The sequence below is a fragment of the Mytilus galloprovincialis genome, chromosome 4 (genome assembly GCF_965363235.1).
Source record: "Mytilus galloprovincialis chromosome 4, xbMytGall1.hap1.1, whole genome shotgun sequence".
Classification (NCBI taxonomy): Eukaryota; Metazoa; Mollusca; class Bivalvia; order Mytilida; family Mytilidae; genus Mytilus; species Mytilus galloprovincialis.
Genome location: NC_134841.1, coordinates 95,874,178 through 95,901,980, shown reverse-complemented (window position 1 = coordinate 95,901,980; position 27,803 = coordinate 95,874,178). Strand labels below are relative to the sequence as shown.

The 27,803-nt window shown below is 32.3% G+C and overlaps 1 protein-coding gene across 3 annotated transcripts in view; it reads right to left on the bottom strand.

The window, feature by feature from the left end:
* The window catches only part of LOC143073497 (MMS19 nucleotide excision repair protein homolog), a 62,045-nt gene that overhangs the window by 19,072 nt on the left and 15,170 nt on the right, over positions 1-27,803 (bottom strand). Inside the window, exons 5-22 of one of the 3 annotated variants that reach the window (XM_076249084.1) lie at positions 26,047-26,191; positions 23,877-24,002; positions 22,466-22,527; positions 18,495-18,656; positions 18,061-18,138; positions 16,990-17,067; positions 14,224-14,281; positions 13,265-13,419; positions 12,346-12,421; positions 11,325-11,520; positions 10,300-10,433; positions 8,613-8,732; positions 7,525-7,765; positions 6,944-7,040; positions 6,522-6,593; positions 6,086-6,206; positions 3,926-4,074; positions 3,240-3,426 (exon numbers count right to left, since the gene is read on the bottom strand). In XM_076249084.1, coding sequence (XP_076105199.1) covers positions 3,240-3,426; positions 3,926-4,074; positions 6,086-6,206; positions 6,522-6,593; positions 6,944-7,040; positions 7,525-7,765; positions 8,613-8,732; positions 10,300-10,433; positions 11,325-11,520; positions 12,346-12,421; positions 13,265-13,419; positions 14,224-14,281; positions 16,990-17,067; positions 18,061-18,138; positions 18,495-18,656; positions 22,466-22,527; positions 23,877-24,002; positions 26,047-26,191 — 2,257 coding nt within the window. The other 2 variants (XM_076249085.1, XM_076249086.1) reach the window with 2 other exon arrangements.

The following is a 27,803-nucleotide window of genomic DNA, read 5'->3' as shown; positions in this document are numbered from 1 at the left end:
CCAACCAAAGTCTGCATCTTAACATATACAGGGTGGATCCAGCCATCTTAACATATACAGGATGGATCCAGCCATCTTAACATATACAGGGTAGATCCAGCCATCTTAACATATACAGGGTGGATCCAGCCATCTTAACATATACAGGATGGATCCAGCCATCTTAACATATACAGGGTAGATCCAGCCATCTTAACATATACAGGGTGGATCCAGCCATCTTAACATATACAGGGTGGATCCAGCCAAAGTCTGCATCTTAACATATACAGGGTGGATCCAGCCATCTTAACATATACAGGGTGGATCCAGCCATCTTAACATATACAGGATGGATCCAGCCATCTTAACATATACAGGGTGGATCCAGCCAAAGTCTGCATCTTAACATATACAGGGTGGATCCAGCCATCTTAACATATACAGGGTGGATCCAGCCATCATAACATATACAGGGTGGATCCAGCCATCTTAACATATACAGGGTGGATCCAGCCATCTTAACATATACAGGATGGATCCAGCCATCTTAACATATACAGGGTGGATCCAGCCATCTTAACATATACAGGGTGGATCCAGCCATCTTAACATATACAGGGTGGATCCAGCCATCTTAACATATACAGGATGGATCCAGCCATCTTAACATATACAGGGTGGATCCAGCCAAAGTCTGCATCTTAACATATACAGGGTGGATCCAGCCATCTTAACATATACAGGGTGGATCCAGCCATCTTAACATATACAGGGTGGATCCAGCCATCTTAACATATACAGGATGGATCCAGCCATCTTAACATATACAGGGTGGATCCAGCCAAAGTCTGCATCTTAACATATACAGGGTGGATCCAGCCATCTTAACATATACAGGGTGGATCCAGCCATTTATTAATAGCAGGGTTCCTAACCAAATGTAAAAAAGGGGGTTCCAACTAAATGTCCCTATTCAAATAGATATAGGAAGATGTGGTGTGAGTGCCAAAGAGACAACTCACCATCCAAATAACAATTTAAACCAGATGCTCCGCAGGCGCAGCTATATACGACTGCAGAGGTTGAACCCTGAACAGTTGGGGCAAGTATGGACACAACATTTAAGCTGGATTCAGCTCTAAATTGGGATTGTGATTAAATAGTTGACACAGCATAGGTTTCTGACACAGAATGAATGTGGTCTAATGAACTTAAAATATTTTTTTTGCCTTTGAGCAATTCACTATGCTGTTGAATATTAATCCTCTCAAAAAAATGTTTGAAGAAATTTCTTTTTATTTATGAAATCTGAAATGAGAAAAATTTAACCCCCCCCCCCCCATTTTTTTTTCACATCCCCCTTTCCTTTTTTCCAAAACTGATCTCAATTCAAATTCCTAATGGAGTTTGCAACAATAAATACTCATTTAAATACATCATAAAATATTAAAATGTAAAATAAAGTGCTTGTTATCACTGAATGGTAAAGATTGTTTTAATTTATCAGTTGGTAGTAAAAGTGAATATACATTGTATATTGTATAAAACAATGATTTAAGTTGATTCAACTACTATTCTGGACAAAGAAAGATAACTCCAATTGAAAATTTCTTGCTATTGCACAATATTGTGCAATTAGATATTTCTTGCTATTGCGCAATACTGTGCAATTGAAAATATTTACTATTGCACAATACTGTGCAATTGAAGATTTCTTGCTATTGCACAATACTGTGCAATTGAAAATTGCTTGCTATTGCACAATACTGTGCAATTGAAGATTTCTTGCTATTGCTAAATACTGTGCAATTGAAAATTTCTTGCTATTGCACAATATTTAATATAATAATTTTGGATCCTGATTTGAACCAACTTGAAAACTGGGCCCATAATCAAATATCTAAGTATATGTTTAGATTCAGCATATCAAAAAAGCCCAAGAATTCAATTTTTGTTAAAATCAAACTTAGTTTAATTTCGGACCCTTTGGACTTTAATGTAGACCAATTTGAAAACGGGACCAAAAATTAAGAATCTACATACACAGTTAGATTTGGCATATCAAAGAACCCCAATTATTCAATTTTTGATGAAATCAAACAAAGTTTAATTTTGGACCCCGATTTGGACCAACTTGAAAACTGGGCCAATAATAAAAAATCTAAGTACATTTTTAGATTCAGCATATCAAAGAACCCCAAGGATTCAATTTTTGTTAAAATCAAACTAACTTTAATTTTGGACCCTTTGGACCTTAATGTAGACCAATTTGAAAACAGGACTAAAAATTAAGAATCTACATACACAGTTAGATTCGGCATATCAAAGAACCCCAATTATTCAATTTTTGATGAAATCAAATAAAGTTCAATTTTGGACCCTTTGGGCCCCTTATTCCTAAACTGTTGGGACCAAACCTCCCAAAATCAAACCCAACCTTCCTTTTATGATCATAAACCTTGTGTTTAAATTTCATAGATTTCTATTTACTAATACTAAAGTTATGGTGCAAAAACCAAGAATAATGCTTATTTGGGCCCCTTTTTGGCCCCTTATTCCTAAACTGTTGGGACCAAAACTCCCAAAATCAATCCCAACCTTCCTTTTGTGTTCATATACCTTGCATTTAAATTTCATTGATTTCTATTTACTTATACTAAAGTTATTGTACGAAAACCAAGAATAATGCTTATTTGGGCCCCTTTTTGGCCCCTTATTCCTAAACTGTTGGAACCAAAACTCCCAAAATCAATCCCAACCTTCCTTTTGTGGTCATAAACCTTGTGTCAAAATTTCATAGATTTCAATTTACTTAAACTAAAGTTATAGTGCGAAAACCAAGAAAATGCTTATTTGGGCCCTTTTTGGCCCCTAATTCCTAAAATGTTGGGACCAAAACTCCCAAAATCAATCCCAACCTTCCTTTTGTGGTCATAAACCTTGTGTTAAAATTTCATAGATTTCTATTCACTTTTACTAAAAGTGCGAAAACTAAAAGTATTCGGACGACGACGCAGGACGACGACGCCAACGTGATAGCAATATATGACGAAAAATTAAAATTTTTGCGGTCGTATAAAAATGCATTGATTGTCAAAAAAAAGGGTTTTATGAAGAAAGGAAGAAATGTGACAGCCAAAGCTAGCAAAATAACGCTAATGTTTGAAAATATTTCTTTAGTTAAAACATTACATTAGTATTTATGTTATTGTATCAAAACTTGACAGTTATTTCCACTGAGAGAGTAAATTATCTACCTTGACCAGTGGTATCAAATGACTTGACTAGATGTGAAACGTTTTCTACAAACAGTCTCTGTTTATACATCATGCGTGTCACAGCTTTCATTTGTCTGTTTAATACATCATCATTATCAGTTAAAATTGTGTTGAAACCATCTGCAACCTCTCGTCCAATATCTGGGTCACTTAACAAGGACATCAGCTAAAAAAACAAATTATTGCAGTTCTTTTATACAAAATGGTTAATATTCAATGTTAATTTTTTTAAGTATAAGAATTTGTCAAATACATTACTCCATACATGTTCATTGATTTTTTTGTTTACAGGATTCCAATGTGTAGGATATCAATTTGACTTGTAACAAAAAATAGAACAATTACTTTTGAAAAGTTAAAAAATTATTTTCTACCTAAATGAATCATTACTGTATCTTTCCATTTTTATCATACGACAACCCATAAATATCTTGTGATCAGTGGTATGATAACCAATTATATCTTTTGCAATTTTCAATTATAATAAATGACAGATTTAATTTTCAAGCTTTTTATGGATCAAAACAGGACTGGGTTTATAAAAGTCACCTGGCTTGTACCTCAAGTACAGAATTGTCTGATGTGTCTTTGGTACTAGTACTTACAAATAGAAATGTTGTGTGTGACCTCTGATGACCTTGTATTAATACATTACGTGTACTTACAAATAGAATCATTGCCTGTGACCTCTGATGACCTCTCATTATTAAAGCTTTAGTCAACCATATAATAATCTGTAAATCTGACAGTCTGCTCTCAGCGGTTTTATTTTGCACTGTTTTCTCTATTTCTGATAAATCTATGGTTTGTAGAACTGAAATATAAAAAAATACTCAATAAGATTTTATATTTTTCAGTTACAGAACTTTTTATCAGTGGGAAAACAATGAAATGTTATCGTAGGGAAATTAGATGTGTGTTTTTACAGTTAATCATTTTTTGAAATGTTTTTTTTTATTTAAGAAATAAATGAAATAAAACAACTTTGCTGCATAAACGTATAGGGTTTGAGAGATAGTTCCAGTAAAATTAAACACTCTTGATTTGATATTAAGTGACTTTCAGATTTGAATATCCTTGGAGTTTGGTATTTTTGTTATTTTACTTTTTATTCATTGGTCACATGTTATTTTACTTTTTATTCATTCATACCTGCCAACTTTCACGATTTAGGCGTGTACTACACGATTTTGACCCTCTGTCCCGATTACACGATCGTGATCGTGAAAATAGCCAAAAAACACGATTTTAGTAAAATTTACACGAAAAATATTTTTGTTCCCGATTTTGAACTTTTGAAAGTTTTCCCAAGGGAGACAAATCGTGTCTGACAAATTTCATCCAATCAAAATTTAGTGATCACGCATTCACCAGTTGATTAATGTCGGCATAGTAAACAATCAAAGAATCGAAATTTTGAGTTGTTTTTTTTAGCTTGGTGTTAAATTTATAAAAATTGGAATCATGATGGGCGAGTTATCACTTGCAAAATAGTTCTGTCACCGCCTAAGAAAAAAAAGCGTGTTGCTTCGTGCAAATACTTAGAGAAATGGGAGAATGATGTCAAGTACAGGGGCTGGTTGTCTAAATCAACGTTAGGATTGTCACATGCCTTTTGTAAAGTTTGCAACAGAGACTTTAAAGTTGACCACGGTGGCCTTAATGATGTCTCCAAACATCCTAGTACTGCTTGTGATATTGATCTATATAATATATGAGGGTTTGGATGGGGTTAAATGATTAAAGAATATAATGCCCTTAAAAAATGAAGATAAGGGAATAACGGGCAAAAAAAAATGCGTGGTCAAATTTTTTGAAGATTAGAAAAAAAAGAGGTTAATTTTTTGAAGATTAGAGAAAAAAGGGGTGAAAATTAAATAAATGTTTATAGAACAACAGACCTCCCCCCCCCCCCCCCCCCATTTCCAGACCCTCATATATTGTTGTTTTTTTGTTATTAAATTATTAAAATTATTACTTTTTTTTTTATTTCTTGACAATGTATCAGACAAACATAAAGTCATCTTACTGGTGTTTATCTCAACAAAAAGAATACAACAATCAAACAATTTAAAAAAAGATAGATTATAATAGCATCTTCAACTATCACCCCCAAAAAAGAAGTATGTCAGACACTTTTAGGAGCCAAATCATCACACGAAAAAATGCCGCGAAAAATTCTACCCTCAAAAATGGTGCCGCGCACAAAAACCCCCATGGCCATTTTCAAAAGTTGGCAGGTATGTTCATTGGTCACATATTTCAGTTGATTTTTTACCACCCTGCTTTGTAGTATATCACAACATCTAAAGTTGTCTACTATGATATGCAATGCATAAATATCCAAACTTAATTTCAAATTTGACTTTTTTATTTTCAGAATTAAACGATAAATAATCTTTTGAAACTGCCCAATAATTCATCTAAGGATTTAAATGTGTAACAGAACTGAGATTTGAAGATCATTCATATTCAAAATACTCAACTAATTCTTAGGAGTAATTCCTCCATATATATTATAAGCTTTCTGATGAGAGGGGTCGAGACATTTTCCCCTCACAAAATAAATATAAATGCAGCAATTATAGTTTTATCAGTATCACTTGAACATCATATGACTTGAAATAACTTCTGACTACATTTACTACTTCCAGTAAATGAATAAAATGTCAGTGATTCATATTGACATTTTCAAGGAAATGTCCTTGTTATGCAAATTTCCAAGTGTTTGAATTATACAGACTTGATGGAGATACCTTTTGGAAAATGGTAAAATTAGTCTTTCACATTGACAAAAACAAAACTGCACAATAAGTAAAACTTACTATCAGGATGTTTGTTTACTATTCCAGCCAAACATTTACATGCCTCTGATTGTGTAGTTCTGTGAGGTGACATTCTAGACAGGTTTAACAACTTCTTGACATATTCATCTTCATCTATTAGCTGCAAGAAATATTCATGTCATTTTAATGTTTAGATAGTTTTTTAACTTCATTTTCAATTTCAGTGAGGCTGTTTAATTTTGAGAAATTTTATGATTATTTCAAATAAATATTGCTCATACTTTTTGTTTATGACATTACACTAAATAACAGTTAATATTTACATGTTTAAGTATTTCAGAGAAACTAAACACCCTCTGACCCAGAATTAATTATGTATTAACTTCTTTGAACGATTAATTAACTTAATTCATTAGAAGAAATCTTGAATATTTTAAAATCCAACTTAATGTCCATGTTAAAGCTGTTAATCTACCTTTTCATTACATGTACAAAGTACTGGTGTTACCATGGATACCATCTGTGTTTGCTGCCATGGTGATGAAACCTATAAAAGAAAACTTTTGTCATGTTTTTTATGGACTGTACTCTATCCAAAACTATCTTACATTTTATAGAACTTTGAAAACTAATAAAGAAAAAAAATTACATCTCAATTCATTATACAATATATTGTATCAATATTGATATTTACTCATACTTAAATTACTGTTACTACAAACTCTGTGGAAAGACAATTGGTGTAGAAACAGCAGGGCCTATTGTCACAAACCCTTATCTCAGTAGTGAGAGCTTAAAACTTGTGCTCAAAACCCCAAATCCAGCATTGTTTGTGCTCTAAATCATAGTCAATAGCCATACTCAAGGTTTAATGACGGCAAGGCCTGTATAACTTACATTAAGAGGATTAAATGTTCCATCTGTTATGTCTATAGCACTTGTACTTCCATGTAAAAATATCTTTGTAACTAAAGAGTAAAGGGCTTGTAGTTGACTGAAAATAAAACATCATCAGTTAACTTATGTTTTACTTGATTATAATTGTTGCTGTTTACCTCTAGCTACTAAATGAGTTTAAGTTGACAATACAATATGGGCAATAAAAATAATAAGTAAGAATAAAGTCCACTGAACCAGAAAGAAAGTCCAGATGTAAAATAAATGCAGAGAATAATATATGAACATAAACCCTGTTTTGTACTAGATTGGCACCCTGAGACAGATTACAAACTTGCTAGGGGGTGTCTTGTCTTGCTATATTGCTAGAGACAAAATGGAATTTCAAAATTTCCTGATGAATTTATCAGAAAGCTATATAAAACTTGTGGGGCAAACACTGCTAAATCAAAGTGTTTCTTCATTTTGTCAGTGATGTATACAGTTACCATAGTGTGAATGTGTTTATCGTTTAATATTGTTCTATCCTTTCTCAAACCTATTGTCTAAACTTCTACCAGTTATACTGGTATTATACATACCTGTTATCACATCTTATTGCAATACACTGTACACATCGAGAGAAACTGTTAATAATTCTTGGTGAATGTAGCACTGACGTAGAAGATAAACTATTCTGTATCACAGTTTTATAAATGATCAATACAACATTGCTATACAAATATTCAAATGACTTCTTGTCATCTAAGTTTTTCTGAATAACTGTTAGTAAACAGTTGACTAGATTATTAGTTCTTTGTTCTGTTTTTTCAATCTCCATTCCTGTAATAAAATATATACTGTTACAAATGTGTGAAAATAAATTACTTATGTCATTGAATATTTTGAAGAATATTTTGTACACGGATTGATTATGGCAAATATCCTAAACCATTGAAAAAGATTAGCCTATTTTTCTAATACTTATATAAAGGAGATTGAGTGAAGTTATAAATAGATGACGAAATAAATAAATGCATCATGTCATTCAACATGGGAAGGAGACAAACCTTAACATTTATATATGATGTCATATTTAAAACTTTATAAAGCACAGTTTGCTTTGAGATTCCTTTAATAAGAGACTTTTAAATGTTGTAATCTTTACAGAAGATTCTCAATAGTAATATTCATCCAAAATTAAATGCTAGAATATTGTGTTTTATTGTCAATCTGTACATTTTTCTTCAGATCCTACTACCTCATAATCTTGTTTAGATTGTAGACAAGAATGATGCTAGAAAAAACAGGCAAAGACCTCAATAATGATGTAGAAACATCAGATTTTTTTGGTGTCCATCCAATTAATCAATGAAAAGGCATGTAAATTCATAAAACAAATCAAAAGGTGTTGTATGTTCAGAAAAGTTTTTTTGAACTACTTCATGTTGTTTCATACTCTTTACCATACGAACAATATTGTCAAAACAAATTCCCAATTAAAAGAATAATTGCATTTTATTTTTGGATACTGATTCAATCAGCTTAAAAATCAGTTTGCCATAGCAGGCTTGCTTGATATTCTCGCTGATAAAGTTGTATAAACAAATAAAAGCCACTTATCTATTTGAATTAGGTATAGCTCTTCAATCAATTTACTATAAATGTTACCAACAACTGACTACTATACCTGTTGCCGACTTTCCTGATGAAACTTGTAATAATTCCTTTGATACCATAACCAGGGAATTATAACTGATTGTTACTGTTGATAATACAGCATTAATCTCATTATCCATGTCTTCTGAACCTAAAATAGAGGTATAATAGCATAAACAGAAACAGTCTCAGACCTTGTATGCAATGAGAACTACTTTGAGACTCTAAAATTTGAATCTTAGTTATTTCATAATGGGAATCCCCAATAGCCTGAACACTATGCTGAGATTTTATAAACATACTTGTCATAACAGAAAAATGTGCTGTTTTTTTCCACAATATCCTACTATGACTTTGTAATTAAACAGATTTATTACATTGTTTGCAATGAATTACATTGATTTCCCAGTAAAATAAAAACCGATAATTTCACATGTGAAATAAACGTGGTTATTTCACTCTCTGACGTCATACAACAAAAGGCGTTGTCAAGACGTCGATAACGGCGGATAAAAACATATTGTGAATGCGTAGAAAAAAGATATAGTTCCTTACATGTTTTACATCAATTTCTTTAAAAAAAAACATTTGCCAATGTAATAAAAAGAATAACTAATTAAAGAATTCAAATATCGAAAAAATATTCAACTCGTGACCGAACAACACTGATAATTACCTCATGCGCTTAGCGCATTCGTGAATTAATGTGTTGTTCGGTCACTCGTTGAATATTTTTCTCTATTTGAATTCTTCGATTAGTTACTCCATACCTGTCAACTGACCCGTATTCTGCGGGTGTGACCCGAGATTTTCACAATTCTGAGGGATCACCCGGAACACCCGCCAGGTCATTAAAATAACCTGGGAATTCAAAAAATGACCCGATTTCACCCGTATTTCTTAGCCTTGAGATTGATTTCATAAGTGATATTCCTTTGAAATACCGGCAAATTCATAATTCTTCCATGAACAGGAAGTTCATCTAGCTATGTAAACTGTCAAATTAAGTGACCCATTAAGTGCATGGCTTCACTTGACAGCTTTGGTGTCAAACACACTGTTAATTAACACCAATTACCTTAGCTTTAGGTCGTAAATAAATTGCACCTGTCTGGTTTATTGGTTTACAAACTGAACTAGAGTTACTTCCCCTTATTTGTCACCATTCAAAATTATTCCTTATATTTACGTTTTATGGGTGAAAAAGATTAAATCATAAAAATATAAAATTCAAATACATATTGAAAAATAACTTTTCATTATTTTTATACCTTTATACATTTTTTTTTTAAATGTGCAATGAAATAATATTTAATATGATTTAAAATGACAAAGTGAACATGCATTGATGTTTTGGTATCTTCGATATACGTTATAAGAAAATGTACCATAAATACTGATATTCAGCTCGAAAAATTCGTACGCGTTATGACCTGAGATTTGATTCTTCAATGCAGGTCATGACCTGCATTTTCATCATCACAGGTTGACAGGTATGGTTATTCTATAATTCATGTATGTTGTGTTTCCTTCACAATGGCAGGTTATCCTACTATGACCTTGTACATAAACAGATTTCAAATACCTTGTGTTTCTTTGACTATGTCTTACAATGACTTTGTGCATAAAATAATTTCCAATCGTAATTTTATTTTAGATTCTGTAGAAATGAAAATTTTAACCAAACAGTTACACTTAATATTGATTTCACAACTTACAATAAATGTGCATACTTTTTACTACATTGTTAAGTCCATCTTTTAACCTTTCCAGGACTTTAGGTATAACTGTAGATTCCAGGACATCTGTATGCTTTTCAGCAATGGTTTTTAAAGGCTCCAAACATGATTTCCTTAAATAAAATAATCAAACAATTAGTAAAGGACAGACTTTGATAGAAATCACTGTACTAGAACATAATGCATTCTGGGTAAAAAATCAAAAGCATTCGGTATAATATTATGATGATTTGTTCATTTGAGATAAAACAATCACCCATAGCCTAATATAATCTGAAAGGAGAAATACCTCTTTTATATTCCCTGACAGATTTTACATATAAAGAGTTTCAGATTTTTCTAGGATTTTTTTTTTTACTTCAATCCATTAAAAGTGAGTTTATCAAATGGAGGAAAGTCATAAATGTTCAATTTGGAAGAAAAACTGTAACAAACAAGAATGTGTCCAAAGTACACGGATGCCCCACTCGCACTATCATTTTCCATGTTCAATGGACCGTGAAATTGGGTAAAAAATATAATTAGGCATTAAAATTAGAAAGATAATATCACAGGGAACATGTGTACTAAGTTTAAAGTTGATTGGACTTCAACTTCATCAAAAACTACCTTGACCAAAAACTTTAACCTGAAACTCGCACTTTCATTTTCTATGTTCAGTGGACCGTGAAATTGGGGTCAAAAGTTTAATTTGGCTTTAAAATTAGAAAGATCATATCATAAGGAACATGTGTACTAAGTTTCAAGTTGATTGGACTTTAACTTCATCAAAAACTACCTTGACCAAAAACTTTAACCTGAAGCGGGACAGACGGACGAACGAACGGACGGACGAACGGACGGACGGACGGACAAACGGACGCACAGACCAGAAAACATAATGCCCCTCTACTATCGTAGGTGGGGCATAAAAACAACAAACCCTTTTACCAACAAAATCCATCTTAATTGGTTCTCCTTTAGTAATAACAATGATTCCACAGTAACAGTACAAACTTACTTACCGAACATCTTTGTCTTGATCATTAAAAGTTTTATCTAATATTAACTCTGTATACACCTGTGTATCTTCTCCGCTAACTTTTAACATCTCGTTAACACCTGAGATCCCAGTCATTCTCAGATGGGAACTTGAATCTATCAACGCTGACTTAATGATGGTTGATAACTCAGGTATGTAGGTCAGGAACACTTTGTGACCTATATTAAAAAAATATGTACAACACAAATCAGGTCAACAAAAAAACTTTAATAATGTGAATTCTTGTTTTTAATTCTTTTTTTCTCTCACAAATTCACTCACAGTATTTTTTTGAAGGAGACAAAAAATTCCGTGATATTTGAATTAAGTAAAAAAAATTATAAATTCATTCAAAACTTGTAACAAGTGCTTAATACATTCTATGCTAAAAACAACAAGTTTTTCTTTGATTTACAAGCATACTGGAAGAGGTGTTCAGGTCTAACTTATCATCAGTATTGTAATCTGCTGACAACATTTAATTTATTCTATGTTCCAATCTTTCACTTAAAAGTTGTCCAAGTTTTATGTGAGTGACAAAAAAAATAAAAAAAGAAGATGTGGTATGATTGTGAATGAGACAACTCTCCAAATGACACAGAAATTAACAACTATAGGTCCCCTTAGGGCCTTCAACAATGAGCAAAGTCCATACCGCATAGTCAGCTACAAAAGGCCCCAAAATGACAATGTAAAACAATTTGAATGAGAAAACTAATTTATGTACAAAAAATTGACAAAAAGTTGTCTAAGTTTTATGTGGGTGACACATTTTAGTAAATCTAGTTGAAAAAGTTAAATCAGGTCAAGGATATGTCACATTCCAATGCTTTCAAGTGCAAATATATGTAAGCTGAATAGAGTGATATAGGTTTTCTGTATATTGACTTTGATAGAAATATTTTCTAACATGATAACCTATAACTTACACTTTCCCTGAATGTAGGTGCTGACAACTCTAATTAATCGACTTATCTAATAACCTATATATAGCTTTAACTTACACTGTCCCTGAATGTAGCCGCTGACAACTCTAACAAATCGGCTGATCATTTCTAGCATTAGTTTTCTTTGTGAATTCTGCAAATATATTTCATCATTTTCAAAATACAGACTTGTGATAGTATTTACATATTAATATTATCAGCATTTAGATTTAATATCAAAGAAAGCAGTATTTAATTATAAGTCTTAACTAAATCAGAACTAAGCTAGTTCAATTACTTCTTTTTACCAACATTTATTTTGATCCGATATGATTTCAACAATTAACCAAACTAGCAGTTGTGGTCTTTACCTACTGGGTTCAAAATAAGGTCAAGGTCATAGTACTCCAGGGTAACAAATATGTATAAAGTATTACTTGAGTATGTAAATTCAGTTCCAAAGAAGAGATCAAGACACAGTTACAACTATTTAGTGAATGTTACAGACTTTTTTTTTGTCGGGGAACATACTTGCGTATGAAATAAAATAGACATCCATGCCAACTACAAAGATATTGTCCTATAACCGGTATATTTTGACTGATAATTTCAATAATAGTTTTTAATCTTAATCAATCTTCAAGATTGAATATAAAATTTTAATATATGAAGCAAACATCCTTTTAACATACAAAAGGTCAGAGGAGAAAATGGTGAAAGATTTCTTTTTGTATGGGAATTTAGAATAAAGATTAGAAAATGGTACAGAAATTAAATGTCTACAAATAAAGAGCCTTTAGTTGAATATTAATTTCGAGTACATTCCTCGTTTCATCTTTTACTAATAATAACTGAGACCGTGTGAAATGCAGCTGGACTAACTTTTGGGATATCCTGTATATTTCCAACCAATGATTTATTATAGACCAATCAGATTAGGTGTAACATCTTGTAAGACTTGACAATTTGTAATGTTTGCGATACCCTGTATACTTACAACAGATGATTTATTATATAGACCAATCAGATTAGGTATAACATCTTGTAACACTTGACAACAGGCTGAATCTGATCCCTCAGCACAGGATACCAGCAGACGACAAACTGGTACCAGTAATCTGTTGTCCTCCCCTGTCATATATCTTTTGCAATCTGAAAATATTAATTCAGGTTAAAATAAATATTCAAATCAAGGGTATTCCCCTTATTTATGAAACTTGGATAGGAGGAAAAGTTGAAATTAGATAATCATTGTTCTCTAACACTTATGTAATTAAAAAAAGGCTTTCAAAAAACAAAAGTTTTATTCCCACTAATATTATTCTACAAGTAGTTCATTCTTGACTCCAGGTTCATATAACAATTGAGTCTGTGAGTAAAACCCTTGACACCAATCAAAATTGAATAGAATGTTTCTTTTCCTGCTGAAGTTTTTGTGGTTCAATCTGGTTACTCTGGATTTCCTAATCCATTAAAAATTTGCTACCATGTAATAGTCAATAGTGCTGCAAGTGGCAATTAAACACCAACATCAATCTGTTTTTCTAAGGCATTTCTTTAGCAAGGATGATTTTCTTGGACGTGGACAAATATTTGAAGGGTTAGATTCCAACTTTTACCAGTCCGCAACTAAGAAAAGCCACCATTTTGGAGCCTCAAAATCTTCATTTTGTCAATATTGAAATTATTAAGATGCGCTTCGAAATGTCTAAATGCCTGTAGTGTATATGTTTGACATTGGGAGAATACATATGACATCACATTGTTACGATACCAAAGACATTGCGACAGTTTCTCCGACTTTTCCATTTTAAAATTTTTTTTTTTAAGTTAAAATGTTTATTAAATGAAATTTAGTTTGATATTTGGCATTAGCAGGAGATAACTGTATTGTATTGTAAGCTTGGCCTTCATAAAAGTTTATTTTACCATTGTAAATGAACGTTATTTACCTACCTTGTAAAATTTCGGAGATGTAATTATGAACAGGACCATCTGGGCCTTCCAAAAGACTCTGTAATATAAAAAGTAAATCTTTTTATTATTATGTAAGCACTAAACCAATTTAATAAATATATTGTTAAAATAATTACAAACAAATAACATTACAGTTAATTTCAATAATTACAATATTTTTATTCTAATTAACATGAATGTAGTTTAATAAACCAAAAGTTGAAAAATACAGCATATATCCTTTCAGACATTATTTCATGGAAATAATAAATCAAAATTATACATTTATTTCAGCTGTATTTGCAGGTGTTATACCACTAAATCATAGTACGTCACATCCGGTTGCATAAAAAATTGGTCGAAAAAACAATGTTCCCTTGAATCTGACAGTTGTAGGTAATTAATGCTACATTTCATTGTGGTACAAAAAACTGTGTCATAAACATATATCTTGGGTATTTTAAAGCACCAAATTTTTTATTTTGGGTTTCTTTAATATACATTTTTGTACCTTGAAAACTTGAGGTTACATGGTTACTAAAGCTTGCACACATTTAAATAGGAGGTGAAAATTTGATTGATTAACTTCCAGTGATGGTTATTTTTTTTATATGCAATGAAATGTTATGTGAAATTTTGCCTATAATACAGGACAGGATAAAACTGTACTCATGCCAAGTATTTCTTTATTTGAAACAAAGATAAATTCTGCACAAACTTTTGAAAAGTGCAAATTTAACAAAGACTAATAGGGGAAAATCAATGGTGGTTTTACACCTGCAGCTTAGTTCATATATACATTTTTTATAAACTAATTATCAAAGATACCATGTTACACTTTGGTACTTCAGACATTTGGTACTTCAGACAATATAAATCTATAAAGCAATCTGACATGGGAAAAATTGAAAGGGAATATTCAACAACTAAAGGCTCTAAAGAGCCTGTGTCGCTCACTCTGGTCTATAATGTGCATATTAAACAATGGACACATGTTGTACTGTTATACCACTGTCCCAGGTTAGGGGGAGGGTTGGGATCTCGCTAACATGTTTAACCCCGCCACATTATTTATGTATGTGCCTGTCCCAAGTCAGGAGCCTGTAATTCAGTGGTTGTCGTTCGTTTATATGTTACATATTTGTTTTTCGTTCATTTTTTTTACATAAATAAGGCCGTTAGTTTTCTCGTTTGAATTGTTTTACATTGTCTTATCGGGGCCTTTTATAGCTGACTATGCGGTATGGGCTTTGCTCATTGTTAAAGGCCGTATGGTGACCTATAGTTGTTAATGTCTGTGTCATTTTGGTCTTTTGTGGATAGTTGTCTCATTGGCAATCATACCTCATCTTCTTTTTTATACACAGATGGACTCATGACAAAATTGTGTTTTATTGTTGTTGATATGTTGTAGATCTTACTTTATTAAACAATCTAGCTGCTTACAATTATCTCTATCTATAATGAAATTGGCCCAGAAGTGACAGTGGAAAATATTTTGTAAAAATTGTTAAAAATTTACAAAATTTATGAACATTGCTAAAAATTGACTATAAAGGACAATAACTCCTTAAGGGGGTCAATTGACCACTTTGGTCAAGTGGACTTATTTGTAGCTTTTACTTTGCTGTTCGTTATTGCTATTTACAGTTTATCTCTATCTATAATAATATTCAAGATAATAACCAAAAGCTGCAAATTTTGTTTAAATGACCAATTCAGGGGCAGCAACCCAACAACAAGTTGCCCCATTGGTTTGAAAATTTAAAGCCAGATAGATCTTAACCTAATGAACAATTTTATCCACAGCAGATTTTCTCTTAATGCTTTGGTTTCAGAGATATAAGGCAACAACTGCAATTTACCCTATGTACTTTTTTAGCCATGGCGGCATCTTGGTTCACATTTTTTAAACTAGATACCCTAGTGATGATTGTGGACATGTTTGGGTAAATTTGTTCTAGTAGCTTCAGAGGAGAAGATTTTTGTAAAAGATTTTAAGAATTGACTTTAAAAGGGCAATTACTCTTTAAGGGGTCAATTGACTATTTTGGTCATGTTGATTTATTTGTAGAACTTATTTTGCTGACCATTAATGCTGCTTACAGTTTATCTTTTATAATATACAAGATAATAACTAAAAACGGCAAAATTTCCTTAAAATTACCAATTTAGGGGCAGCAACCCAACAACATTTTCTCGGATTCATCTGAAAATTTCAGAGCTTGACCTGAAAAACAATTTACCCCTGTAAGATTTGCTCTAAAGACTTTGGTTTCAGAGATATAAGCCAAAATCTACATTTTACCCCTATGTTCTATTTTTAGCCATGGTGGCCATCTTGGTTGGTTGGCCGGGTAAATGGACACATTTTTGAAACTAGATACCCAATGATGATTGTGGCCAAGTTTGGTTTAATTTGGCACAGTAGTTTCAGAGAAGAATTTTGTAAAAGACAAAGGGTGAGGACGACGGATGAATGATGCACAGTGATGAGAAAAGCTCACTCAGGCCAAGTGAGCTAAAAATGAGTGAATAATTATTTCAATAAAGGAAACAATTTTGATCTTTTATTTATGTGATACATTAGAAGCCCAAACACATCAAACGAATGGAAAACAACTGTCATATTCCTGACTTGGTAAAGGAATTTTCTTATGTACTTTTAGACAAACCTTGGAAAGTGTTTTGACAACCCCTTGGAGGGCCTTTAATGCCTCATGTTTTATAACTGGGTTACCTGAGCAAAATATCTACAATACAAACCTTGGAAAGTGTCCTTACAATTCCACTGAGGGCCTCTAATGCCGCCTGTTCTATTGCTGGATTACCTGAGCTAAATATCTACAATACAAAAGAAATGCAAGTCTTGAAAGAAACATAATACAACTACAACAATGCTTAACCCCACCACGTTCTGTATGTATGTGCCTGTCCCAGGTCAGGAGTCTGTAATTCAGTGGTTGTCGTTTGTTTATGTGTTACATATTTGTTCTTCGTTCATTTTTTTTTTAACATAAATTAGGCAGTTTGTTTTCTCGTTTGAATTGTTTTACATTGTCATTTTAGGGCCTTTTATAGCTGACTTTACAGTATGGGCTTTGTTTATTGTTGAAGGCCGTAAGGTGACCTTATAGTTGTCAATTTCTGTGTCATTTGGTCTCTTGTGGAGAGTTGTCTCATTGGCAATCATACCACATCTTCTTTTTTATTTATATATGTTACCTTCCTATATTATTATCTGCAGGTAATTCTATACCTTGAAATGAAACCAAGTGCCTTTGTGAAGATAGAAAGAAATGCAAAATATAAGACAAGAATATGCGTCAAGAGTTTAAACAGGGCACAACACCTGCCTTCAATGACATCCATGCCCTATTTGGTGACGCCTGTCACTTCTTTCTGTCGTTTCATGTGGGCCATGCCTTTTTTTCCTAGGAAATTTGCTTTTTCTTTGGGTGAGTTTTATCTGAATGTTCATCGCTTTCTTTCCTTTAAATTACCCACAAATTTGTAATTCTTCATTGAACAGGAAGTTCAGCTAGCTGGGTAAACTGTTGAATTAAGTGACCCATTAGGTGCATGGCGTCACTTGACAGCTTTGGTGTCAAACACACTGTTAAATACATATAAATTACCAAGTATTTGCAACTGAGAACTGACAGCTAAAAATGCCTCAAATAGGGAAAATTACAGGGATAGTACCAAGGAGTTCATAATTACAGGGGCTTTGTTAGGGATACTTTGAAACAGCATCCTGTTACAATTATGTATATTTAGCAGTGTTTGAAATTATTCATAACTGCGTACAGCAATACTATTTCTCCTAGAACTTACCTCACTTTTGATACAGTTATATAAAGATGTTTGAAACTCTTTTAGTGGTTTTATTCCATACAACTCAACACATTCACTCTAAAATAAATATAAGAAATAAAAATATCAATTCGCTTTCCTAATAGAAATTGTTTGGGAAAATTCATATAAAAACCCATCACCATCATTTCATATTTGAATAAATAATGTAGAAACATTAAATTTGTTGTAAACAGTATAATACAAAACAGATGTACTTTTTGTTTATAATGGTGATCTTTTCAACAGCCCTTGAATATATGCATTGACTAGATATGGTTTTGCTTTTTCAGATTTTAAGTACAGCTAATTGTTTTCTATTCATCTGGTTGGAGATTTTTTTACTGGTGTCATCTTTATCAATATAAAAAATTTGAGAAATTTGTAAGCGACAGCATCTAAATTAATATCCCTACCAAAGTCTGTAAGCTATCTAACTTAGCACTCTGTACATCTGATGTAAGTTTCTCTAACAGTAATGGGTAGGTATACTCAGCAAACTTCTCTGTGGCACTCAGACATCCACGTAAACCTTTAATCAGGTCATCTCTTGTTATCTTATAATTATCATTGGGAGGCTGTAATGGAAAACAATGATAAAATTACATGTATTGATTAAATGACATAGATATAAGAAGATGTGGTATGAGTGCCAATGAGGCAGCTCTTCATCCATGTCCTCTCTCCTTATAACTCTATCCTCTTTTTTTCTGCATCAATTTGACAATCAAGTGCATGTTAACAAAAACTTGCAGAAGCCAATTCTTAATTTAGCTTAAACCTCTCAGTACCAAATTTTTTTTTCAATGTCACAACTGTTATTCAAGTGAAAAATCACCATAATTCCAAAAGACATGCACTTCTATAACTACAAGAGTCAAGTACTTATAGCTACTCCTTACAAGAAACCTTGATATTGTAATGGGTAGTTAGTGGTTGTCATGCTGAAAGTAAACAAAATCCTCTGGTTGTCATGTGACATGAATATAACAAGCATTCTGAGAGTATTGCATGGCATTACATAGTTTTCCTACTTTGTAAGTATAATAGATCTAATTATAATACTAGTTAAAATAAGGAGAAAATTAAATTGAGAAAGGAAATGGGGAATGCATCAAAGCGACAACAACCCGACCATAGAGCAGACAACAACCAAAGGCACCAATGGGTCTCCAATGTAGCGAGAAACTTCCACACCCATAGGTGTCCTTCAGCTGGCCCCTTAAAAATATGTATACTAGTACAGCGATAATGGACGTCATACTAAACTCCAAAATATACACAAGAAACTAAAATTAAAAATCATACAAGACTAATAAAGGCCAGAGGCTCCTGACTTGGGACAGGCGCAAAATTGTGGCGGGGTTAAACATGTTTAAAAGATCTCAACCCTCCCCCTATACCTCTAGCCGATGTAGAAAAGTAAAAGCATAACAATACGCTTATAAGGTACATTAAAATTCAGTTCAAGAGAAGTCCAAGTCCAATGTTAGAAGATGTAACAAAAGAAAATGAAATGACAATAATACTTAAATAACAACAGACTACTAACAGTTAACTGACATGCCAGCCACAGACCTCAATTAAACTGATTGAAAGATTATGTCTTCATCATATGAATATCAGGCACAATCCCTCCCATTAGGGGTTTAGTATCATACATTCACAAAATATATGAGAAGATTTCATAACCCGAATCATGCCAACAACTGTTTATTTTTTAAAATAAATGCGTTTAGTTCCGATGCAAAGACCCTATAAGTGAATCAATATCAAAGCAAAATATGCAATCTTTAGTGACCTGACAACAGTATTGTAACTATATCCCTTCTTAATAAGTCTGTTTAAAGGTTTTGTAAGCTTTTGAGGTGAATACTGACATTTTTGTGCTTTGTAAAGAATGTTACCATAAAAGATTGGATGTGAAATACCTGAATGTATAAGATGTCTGCATGTTGAGTTATATTTACGAATTAATTCCTTATACCAATGATAAAAATTTAGTCAATGTTTTGACTAGTTTGTGATATCGAAAACCCTGGTGTAATAATTTTTCAGTAATACATAAGTTTCTCTCGCTAAAATCTAATATGTTGTTACATACACGAGTCAATCGTACAAGTTGAGATATATAAACACCATAAGATGGTGACAAGGGAAAGTCACCATCTAAAAATGGATAATTATCGATGGGAAATGAAAAATCATCTCTTTTATCATAAATTTCTGTATGAAGCTTCCCGTTAATGATATAGATATCAAGATCGAGGAAAGGGCAGTGGTCATTGTTAGTATCAGCTTTGTTTAAAGTAAGTTCAACAGGATAAATTTCTTTAGTATACATACTGAAGTCATCATTATTGAGAGCCAATATATCATCCAAATATCTAAACGTATTGTTAAACTTTTGTATCAAATGTTGTTTCGATGGGTCTTTGCTAATTTTAGTCATAAATTTTAACTCATAACAATACAAAAACAGGTCCTCAATAAGTGGTGCACAGTTAGTCCCCATTGGAATTCCAATAACTTGACGATATACGGAATCTCCAAAGCTAACAAAAATGTTATCAAGTAAAAATTCAAGCGCACATACAGGGACTAAACTTAACGCTCGCCCAGTCGCCCATGGCGACCAGATTTTCGGCTGGGCGAATATATTTAGTCATTCTGATCGCCCAGCTGGCGACTGTAAAAAATTTTAAGTAAATCCCATTTGTACCCTTTCCCCCGCGATATTAACGAAGACTGTCTTCTTCTTCTATACGTAAATCCTTCCAGTTATGGAACACCTCCTCAGACTGTTCCCAAAAGGAAACCTGTTTTGTCTTTTCAAAGCGATATAGTATAGAATATTTCCGAAAACCAGTAGGTTCTTTCTAATAACCTAAACCCAGTCGAACAGCTATGTTTTCAATCCGAAGTGACGATATGTCATATACCTCCTTCAATCAGCATGTTTTCTTAACTCTGCTAAATTTTCTACGATTATTTCATTATTGAATAGTGTTTTCTTCTAAACTGTTCAATAAGCATCGTGAAAGGGATGTTTTCTAATTGTCCTCTGAGTCATTACAAGCCTGTGTTAGACGGTAACTTGTTCCTGAATCGCTATTTACAAAAAATACTTAATGTAAAAACGAAACACAAAGTCTCGTAAATAAATATCCCAATATTAAGTTTGATATCTAATCTTCAATTTAAACTTATTGCAAAATATATTTTGATCAACACCAATAGAGGATGGCTTGGATCGAGATAGTATTTATTAAAAAAAAACAGCCATATTGTCAGGGCAACAGGAAAATGAAAAAAATTGAAGGGAGACAATTTTGGCAGGAAATAACCTAAAATAAATATTGTCAAATCTTATAATACATTTCTGGTGGCAATAATTTAAATATTATAAGCTATATTAAAAAAAACTGTTTTGTTTCATACCATGAACATACATTTAAAGAAGAATCAGAGAAATTTGTATTTGAACATATTAAACAAGACTGTACTTCCTGCTTTACTTCTTGTATTTATGATCCTCCTTACATGGGGGCACTTATAAAATGCTTTTAATTTTAACAATTATGGAGAAAAAAAGTAACAGTTCTAAGCTTCTGCAATATATGCATTGTATTGTTGCATCAAAATGATATAATCCTCTCCCATCTCACCTGTTTTATTTATAAAACTCCTTACTTAGGAGCACTAGCACCCTTCTGCCCTGAGATTCAAGCTGGAACACTGTTAGTAAGTATATACAAAGTTATTTTCAGTTTTATTTTCATTTAGTCTTTTTGTATAAAGATTGGTTGGGCTCCTAAAATTTCAACTGGGCCCCTGAAAAAAATATCTTATGGGCCCAGCTGGCCCCTAGACAAAAACAGTTAAGTTTAGTCCCTGACATATAGTATCAAAGCATGTCCAATTGACATAGTTCTATTGTTTATTGCTACTAAAAAATGACTTTAAAGGGTTTGAACATATGTACTCGCATTCTTTTTTAATGCCCAGTTAATTAGGGATGTGAATTTTTTCTTAATAAGAATATGAGGCAAAGTGGTATATAGGGTAGAAAAATCAAAACTTAGAACAGATTCAAAATCACCAACATATGCATGTAATTTATCAAGTACATGTACTTCCAACGAGTTTTTGACACTCCAAAATTAAGCATTCATAGAAAGTAATAAATTTAGAGTAAAACATTTTTTACTTATTTTCAGATATAATGATGGACCAAGTGTAAGTCCATCATCAAGGTTTGTTGATGAATTTAGTGTAAAATTGGGTACAAATAGTGTTATACATGAAATGATACACATTATATATCAGTCAATGAATACAAAGTTTAGATATATATTGGTTGTGGTTGTTTACAATATATACATACTGGTGTAAAATCTATTGGAAAGTAACAGGATGTAACTTCAAACATTTCCTCCACAAATACACCTAAAAACAAAATCCATAAATAGATAAGTTTCATTATTACCATAACAGAGTATGCACAAAATCAGAATCAATAAATAGCATGCAAAATGTTTTTTTTATTTTTATCTTTCATAGGTTTTTGTTAATATTTCTTACTTTTCAATTAAAATTTACATGTGATTATTACTTTCCTGCACTTAAAACATTTATTGGTAGCTTCTGGCGGCAACAATTTTTTATTTCTTTTGGAATCTTTTTTTCTCTGCTCCTATTTCATAACAAGATTTCACAAGTTTTTTTTTATGTAATTTTCTTGCAAAATTATTATTTTTCTGTAGATAGGGCTTTGTTTACATTTCTATTTTGCCCAGCCAAATTGACCAACTCCTCAAATTTACTGTTTGAACTGACAATAAAATCAAAAAGCTAGAATTAACTTGTAGTTTTGGAATTGAATGATTGTATTCTGCAATTCAATGATTTGTAAAAGCATTATTCAGCACACTATCAGTATGGAGGACATTCACACTTCATACATTGTGTGCTTCGGTCAACATAGAAATGTTCAATTCAAAAGTAATTTATAGTTATTTTAGATTTTAAAAAGTAAGGCTTATAGCCTCTTCCAAATTCAAAGGTATAGATCCATTATTCTCTTCTCAGTCCTAAACAGATTGAGACAAAATTTCTAAAGTTCCAAAAAGTAATTTCTGCATCTAATCAAAAAGCACCATACAGTGATTAGGTGTAAATATAGAAAATATAAATAAAAAATTAAGAAGTTTGGATCATGTCTAGGGTCTTTATCCCCAAACTATAGGATAATACTAAGTGTCACTTTCAAAATACTGAGTAAACTTATTGAAGTGTTTGAGTATGTGCCTTTGCCAACAAAGGAAGGTCACCTTAAATCTGCAATTTGGGATTAAAAAAATGCACTAGATGCATCCATATTTTACATCTCTGAAACTTAGAGTGCTTTCATTATTCAAGAATGATGTAGTAGAACAATTGTAGAAGGGGGTTTTCTGTAGTATATTTATCTAGATTGTGAAGTCCTATATTCACAAATTCTGTTTTAATCTGCAAAGAGTGGAAAGGAGGGTACTGGATTGTTATCCTTTCCTAGGAAATATGGGTTTCTACATGACTATTTTCATAATCATGGTTTAATTAAATGGGAAAGATTTGTAAAATCACTGCTCATACCTAAATCTTTTAATTTGGCAGGTTTAAATTGGTAATATAAGTGTTTAGTAAAATATGTATCAGTAATCTTTCCAAATGTTTTAATTGAGGCCTTAGGAATGTTTATTCACTGTAATTCTGAGTAATGATATAATAAACACAAAACAATATATAAAACAAACCTAATGAGAAATTAAGAATAATAGTTCTTGCACACTGAAAACAGGTCATTAAATTTCTTGGATCTTTTTCTGTGTCCATTACTTGTATGAATCCTAACACAAAGTCAGCTTCCATCTTTTTAAGTTCTGAAATAAACATTAAAATAAAAAAAATATCACAAGATTATGAAATTCATTTTCAATTTTCAATTTCAGCAGATACAGTGGCAACAAAAAATATTTTGAAAAAAGCACTATCCCAAGTAGGGATTTTGTCAATATATTATTGTTCCACTTAGCTATATATATATATATATATATATATATATACGTCCCCAAAAAGGTCCTGCCTTCCTCTAATCTCTACCTTACTTTCATTTTTGCCAAATCACTATTTTCCGTTTCAACAATAAATTTGTATGCCCCATTTATGGGCATTATGTTTTCTAGTCTGTGCATCCGTGCGTTCGTTTGTTCAGTCGTCCGTCTGTCATTCCGTCTGTCCCGCTTCAGGTTAAAGCTTTTGGTCGCGGTAGTTTTAGATGAAGTTGAGCATGTTTTACTTATTTATGCAAGTGGTATGACCCCTTAAATAGTAAACATTTCAAAGAAAACAGTAGACAGAATCAGGGACTTTCGATACTAACATAGAAAGTCCCTGACAAAATACAGAGTCTCTATATATTAAAGTAGTATAACGTAGTTTACATGTAGATAAACGCGAAAAATAATTGTCCTCTCTAAGGAGGTATAATACTTGTGATTCTTGCGATCTAAACACCATGATATAGATAACGTTCTGAATGGCTTATTTATTTTTTATTTTTGTTATCTATCATACGATTGGTTGTATTTGTGCATGTTTCAAACCGGAAGTCTTATCTATGACTTAAAGTCAGTCTGATGACGGAATCATATCCGGACTCCTTTTTTGTTGTTTTTCTCCCAAAAGAAATCAATCTGAATAATCGTAAGAATGGATGACAAATGCGACTATGCATGTTACCTATAGGACACAGAGGCATGGTGATTGATTTACTGTGAAAGGAAGAGAAGTGATTTACTGTGAAAGGAAGAGAAGCGACACACAAAATGAGGTCTTCTCGTTTAATAGTATAGATATAGCATGTCTAGCAGAAATTCAATTGGAAACTTTTTATAAATAATGTCATAATATCTGTTCCTGCTGTAACAAATATTCTATGCCTCTCATTCTGATGGAAAAAATACTGTAATATTTGTTCCAGTGGGTATTACAGAATGTTTTGTCCACTTGTAACTTCTATCATATCTAGACAATGTCACAAGGCCAGGTGTGAACTTCTATCATGTCTAGACAATGTCACTAGACCAGGTGTGAACTTCTATCATGTCTAGACACTAGACAATATTACAAGGCCAGGTGAGAACTGCTATCTTGTCTAGACAATGTCACAAGGCCAGGTGTGAACTGCTATCTTGTCTAGACAATGTCACAAGGCCAGGTGTGAACTTCTATCATGTCTAGACAATGTCATAAGGCCAGGTGTGAACTTCTATCATGTCTAGACAATGTCACAAGGCCAGGTGTGAACTTCTATCATGTCTAGACAATGTCACAAGGCTAAGTGTGATCTTCTATCATGTCTAGACAATGTCACAATGCCAGGTGTGAACTTCTATCATGTCTAGACAATGTCACAAGGCCAGGTGTGATCTTCTATCATGTCTAGACAATGTCACAAGGCCAGGTTTGAAAGTTACTGGGGTACAACTTTTTCCTGCTTTGTACTGTATCAACATGCAAAGTCTGACATTTAAAGTGCTAACTCATCAGCTCAGGTTCATTATTCTGATTCTTAACTGACCAGTCTATGATCTTAATATCAAATGCCATGCACCAACTAACTTGGTAAAAGCAGCAGCAACCACCAAATTTAAAGTCTATGGTTTTTGACTTGGCCCGGCACAGAATCAAATACATTCCTCACTAAAGACAACCACACTATCAATTGATAGGCAGTTAATATGTACAAACTAGATGTGTATTTTTTATTTACTTGCCTTCCAATCTTGTGTCCAGAAATCTTGCTATCAATGTATACACCCTGCATCTGTCTGATTGAGATTTTACTTACCATTCAATCTTGTATCAAGAAATCTTGCCATCAATGTATACACACTGCATCTGTCTGATTGAGATTTTACTTGCCTTCCAATCTTGTGTCCAGAAATCTTGCTATTAATGTATACACATTACATCTGTCTGATTGAGATAGAGATTGATTCTGTACATTCTGGAAGATAATTCTACAAATCTTGCTGGCTTGACCATCAGGAAACTTCTTACACCCACTCTTAATAAAAAGAAAAAAAAAACATTTAATCATAGAAATAGCTCTTTTAAAAAATTCAACAAATTTAAAGCTTAAGTATTACATAGGTTGCAAAGAATTACCAAGATTTCACAGTGAAATGAAGATGGATAATTTTACATGTGAAATAAATCTGTTAATCCATTGAAAATGGACAACACAGATAATTCGCTTGTTCTGTCACTTGTTGTTTATTTTTCTTTATTTGATTTTTTTTTTTAATTTGTGTTTCCATAATTACAAAGTATTTCTACCAGCTGAAATGGATACCTAGGGAATCAAATCAATCAAATAATTTAAAGTAAGGAGAAGTGGCATGAAAACATTATTATCATACAGTCTATTTACCATTAGAACATTTCATATATATATCTATCAAAATGGGACTATATCGTTGAAGACTAACAATTGCTATTGACATAGTGTACTGTATGTTCAGGTGGAGTAATTCATAGTTTTTATAATTCAATTAAATGTTTTGTAGTACAAAGAGAACAGGCATTCTTATACATTTTATATAGCTAGGACCTCCATATTCATTAAATATAAAATATGTACACAGTAACTGTGAACATGTTTTTTTCTATATATATTGTACAACACAATTTCTATGTCTATTCTAGATAGTGAAAGAAGGGTTTGCAGGATCATCACTTCTATTAATTCTGTCCCCAGTATTATGTGCCTACACATGCATATGATATTTTATATATAACAGTGTAAAATCACTGCATAATATACCTTATGAAACTTATAAGACATCTTATTACATTATACTAAGTTATATATATATAGTTCCATCAATTCTTGTTTATTGAATATATTCTTAATTCATTTTTTCTTCAATAAATTATGAATTTTAAAGTACCCCAGAATACAAATACTTTAAATCAACTAAAACTATTTTTAGCTTCGTAGTCCGGTTATTATTTATCTGATGAATTTAATATATGTGTTTTTACAAATCATACCTACAGAAGGGTATTTAAAAACCTTGACATTGCAAAATCATTGACTATAACTAAGTCTCCCATGAGCAACCAAATCATATAAAATACCATAGTAGTATTATTTATAGTTACAAACCAGGAAGAAAAAATATCATAAATATTGCTAATCTAAAATGGCATTCTCTCAGTCTGTTATAAGAAGTCAAGCCCCAGCTAAATGTGGAATATGTGAAACTGATCGACCAATCAAGTGGAAGTGTATTGATTGTGATAAATTACTGTGTTATCATTGTAAAGAAAATGTACATCCACAATTCCAAAATACCAAGGATCATCAGGTAGTAAACATCAAAGATGTGGGACAACCAACTGTTGTAGAGTTAAACATCAATAAACAATATCAGACTGAACTATCTGGAGTAGCTTATATATCTTGTTGCCATGATGATTCACTATGGATAAGTTGTCTCAAGGATAAAGTATTACAGAGAGTAGAACCTGAAGGAACCAAACTGAACATACTATCCAGCTTTGATATCAAGGTCTATGGTATGGCTGTTACACAATCAAATAATCTACTTATATCTACACATGGAATGAAACTAAAACAAATCAGTGTTAATACAGGTACAATAACAGACTCT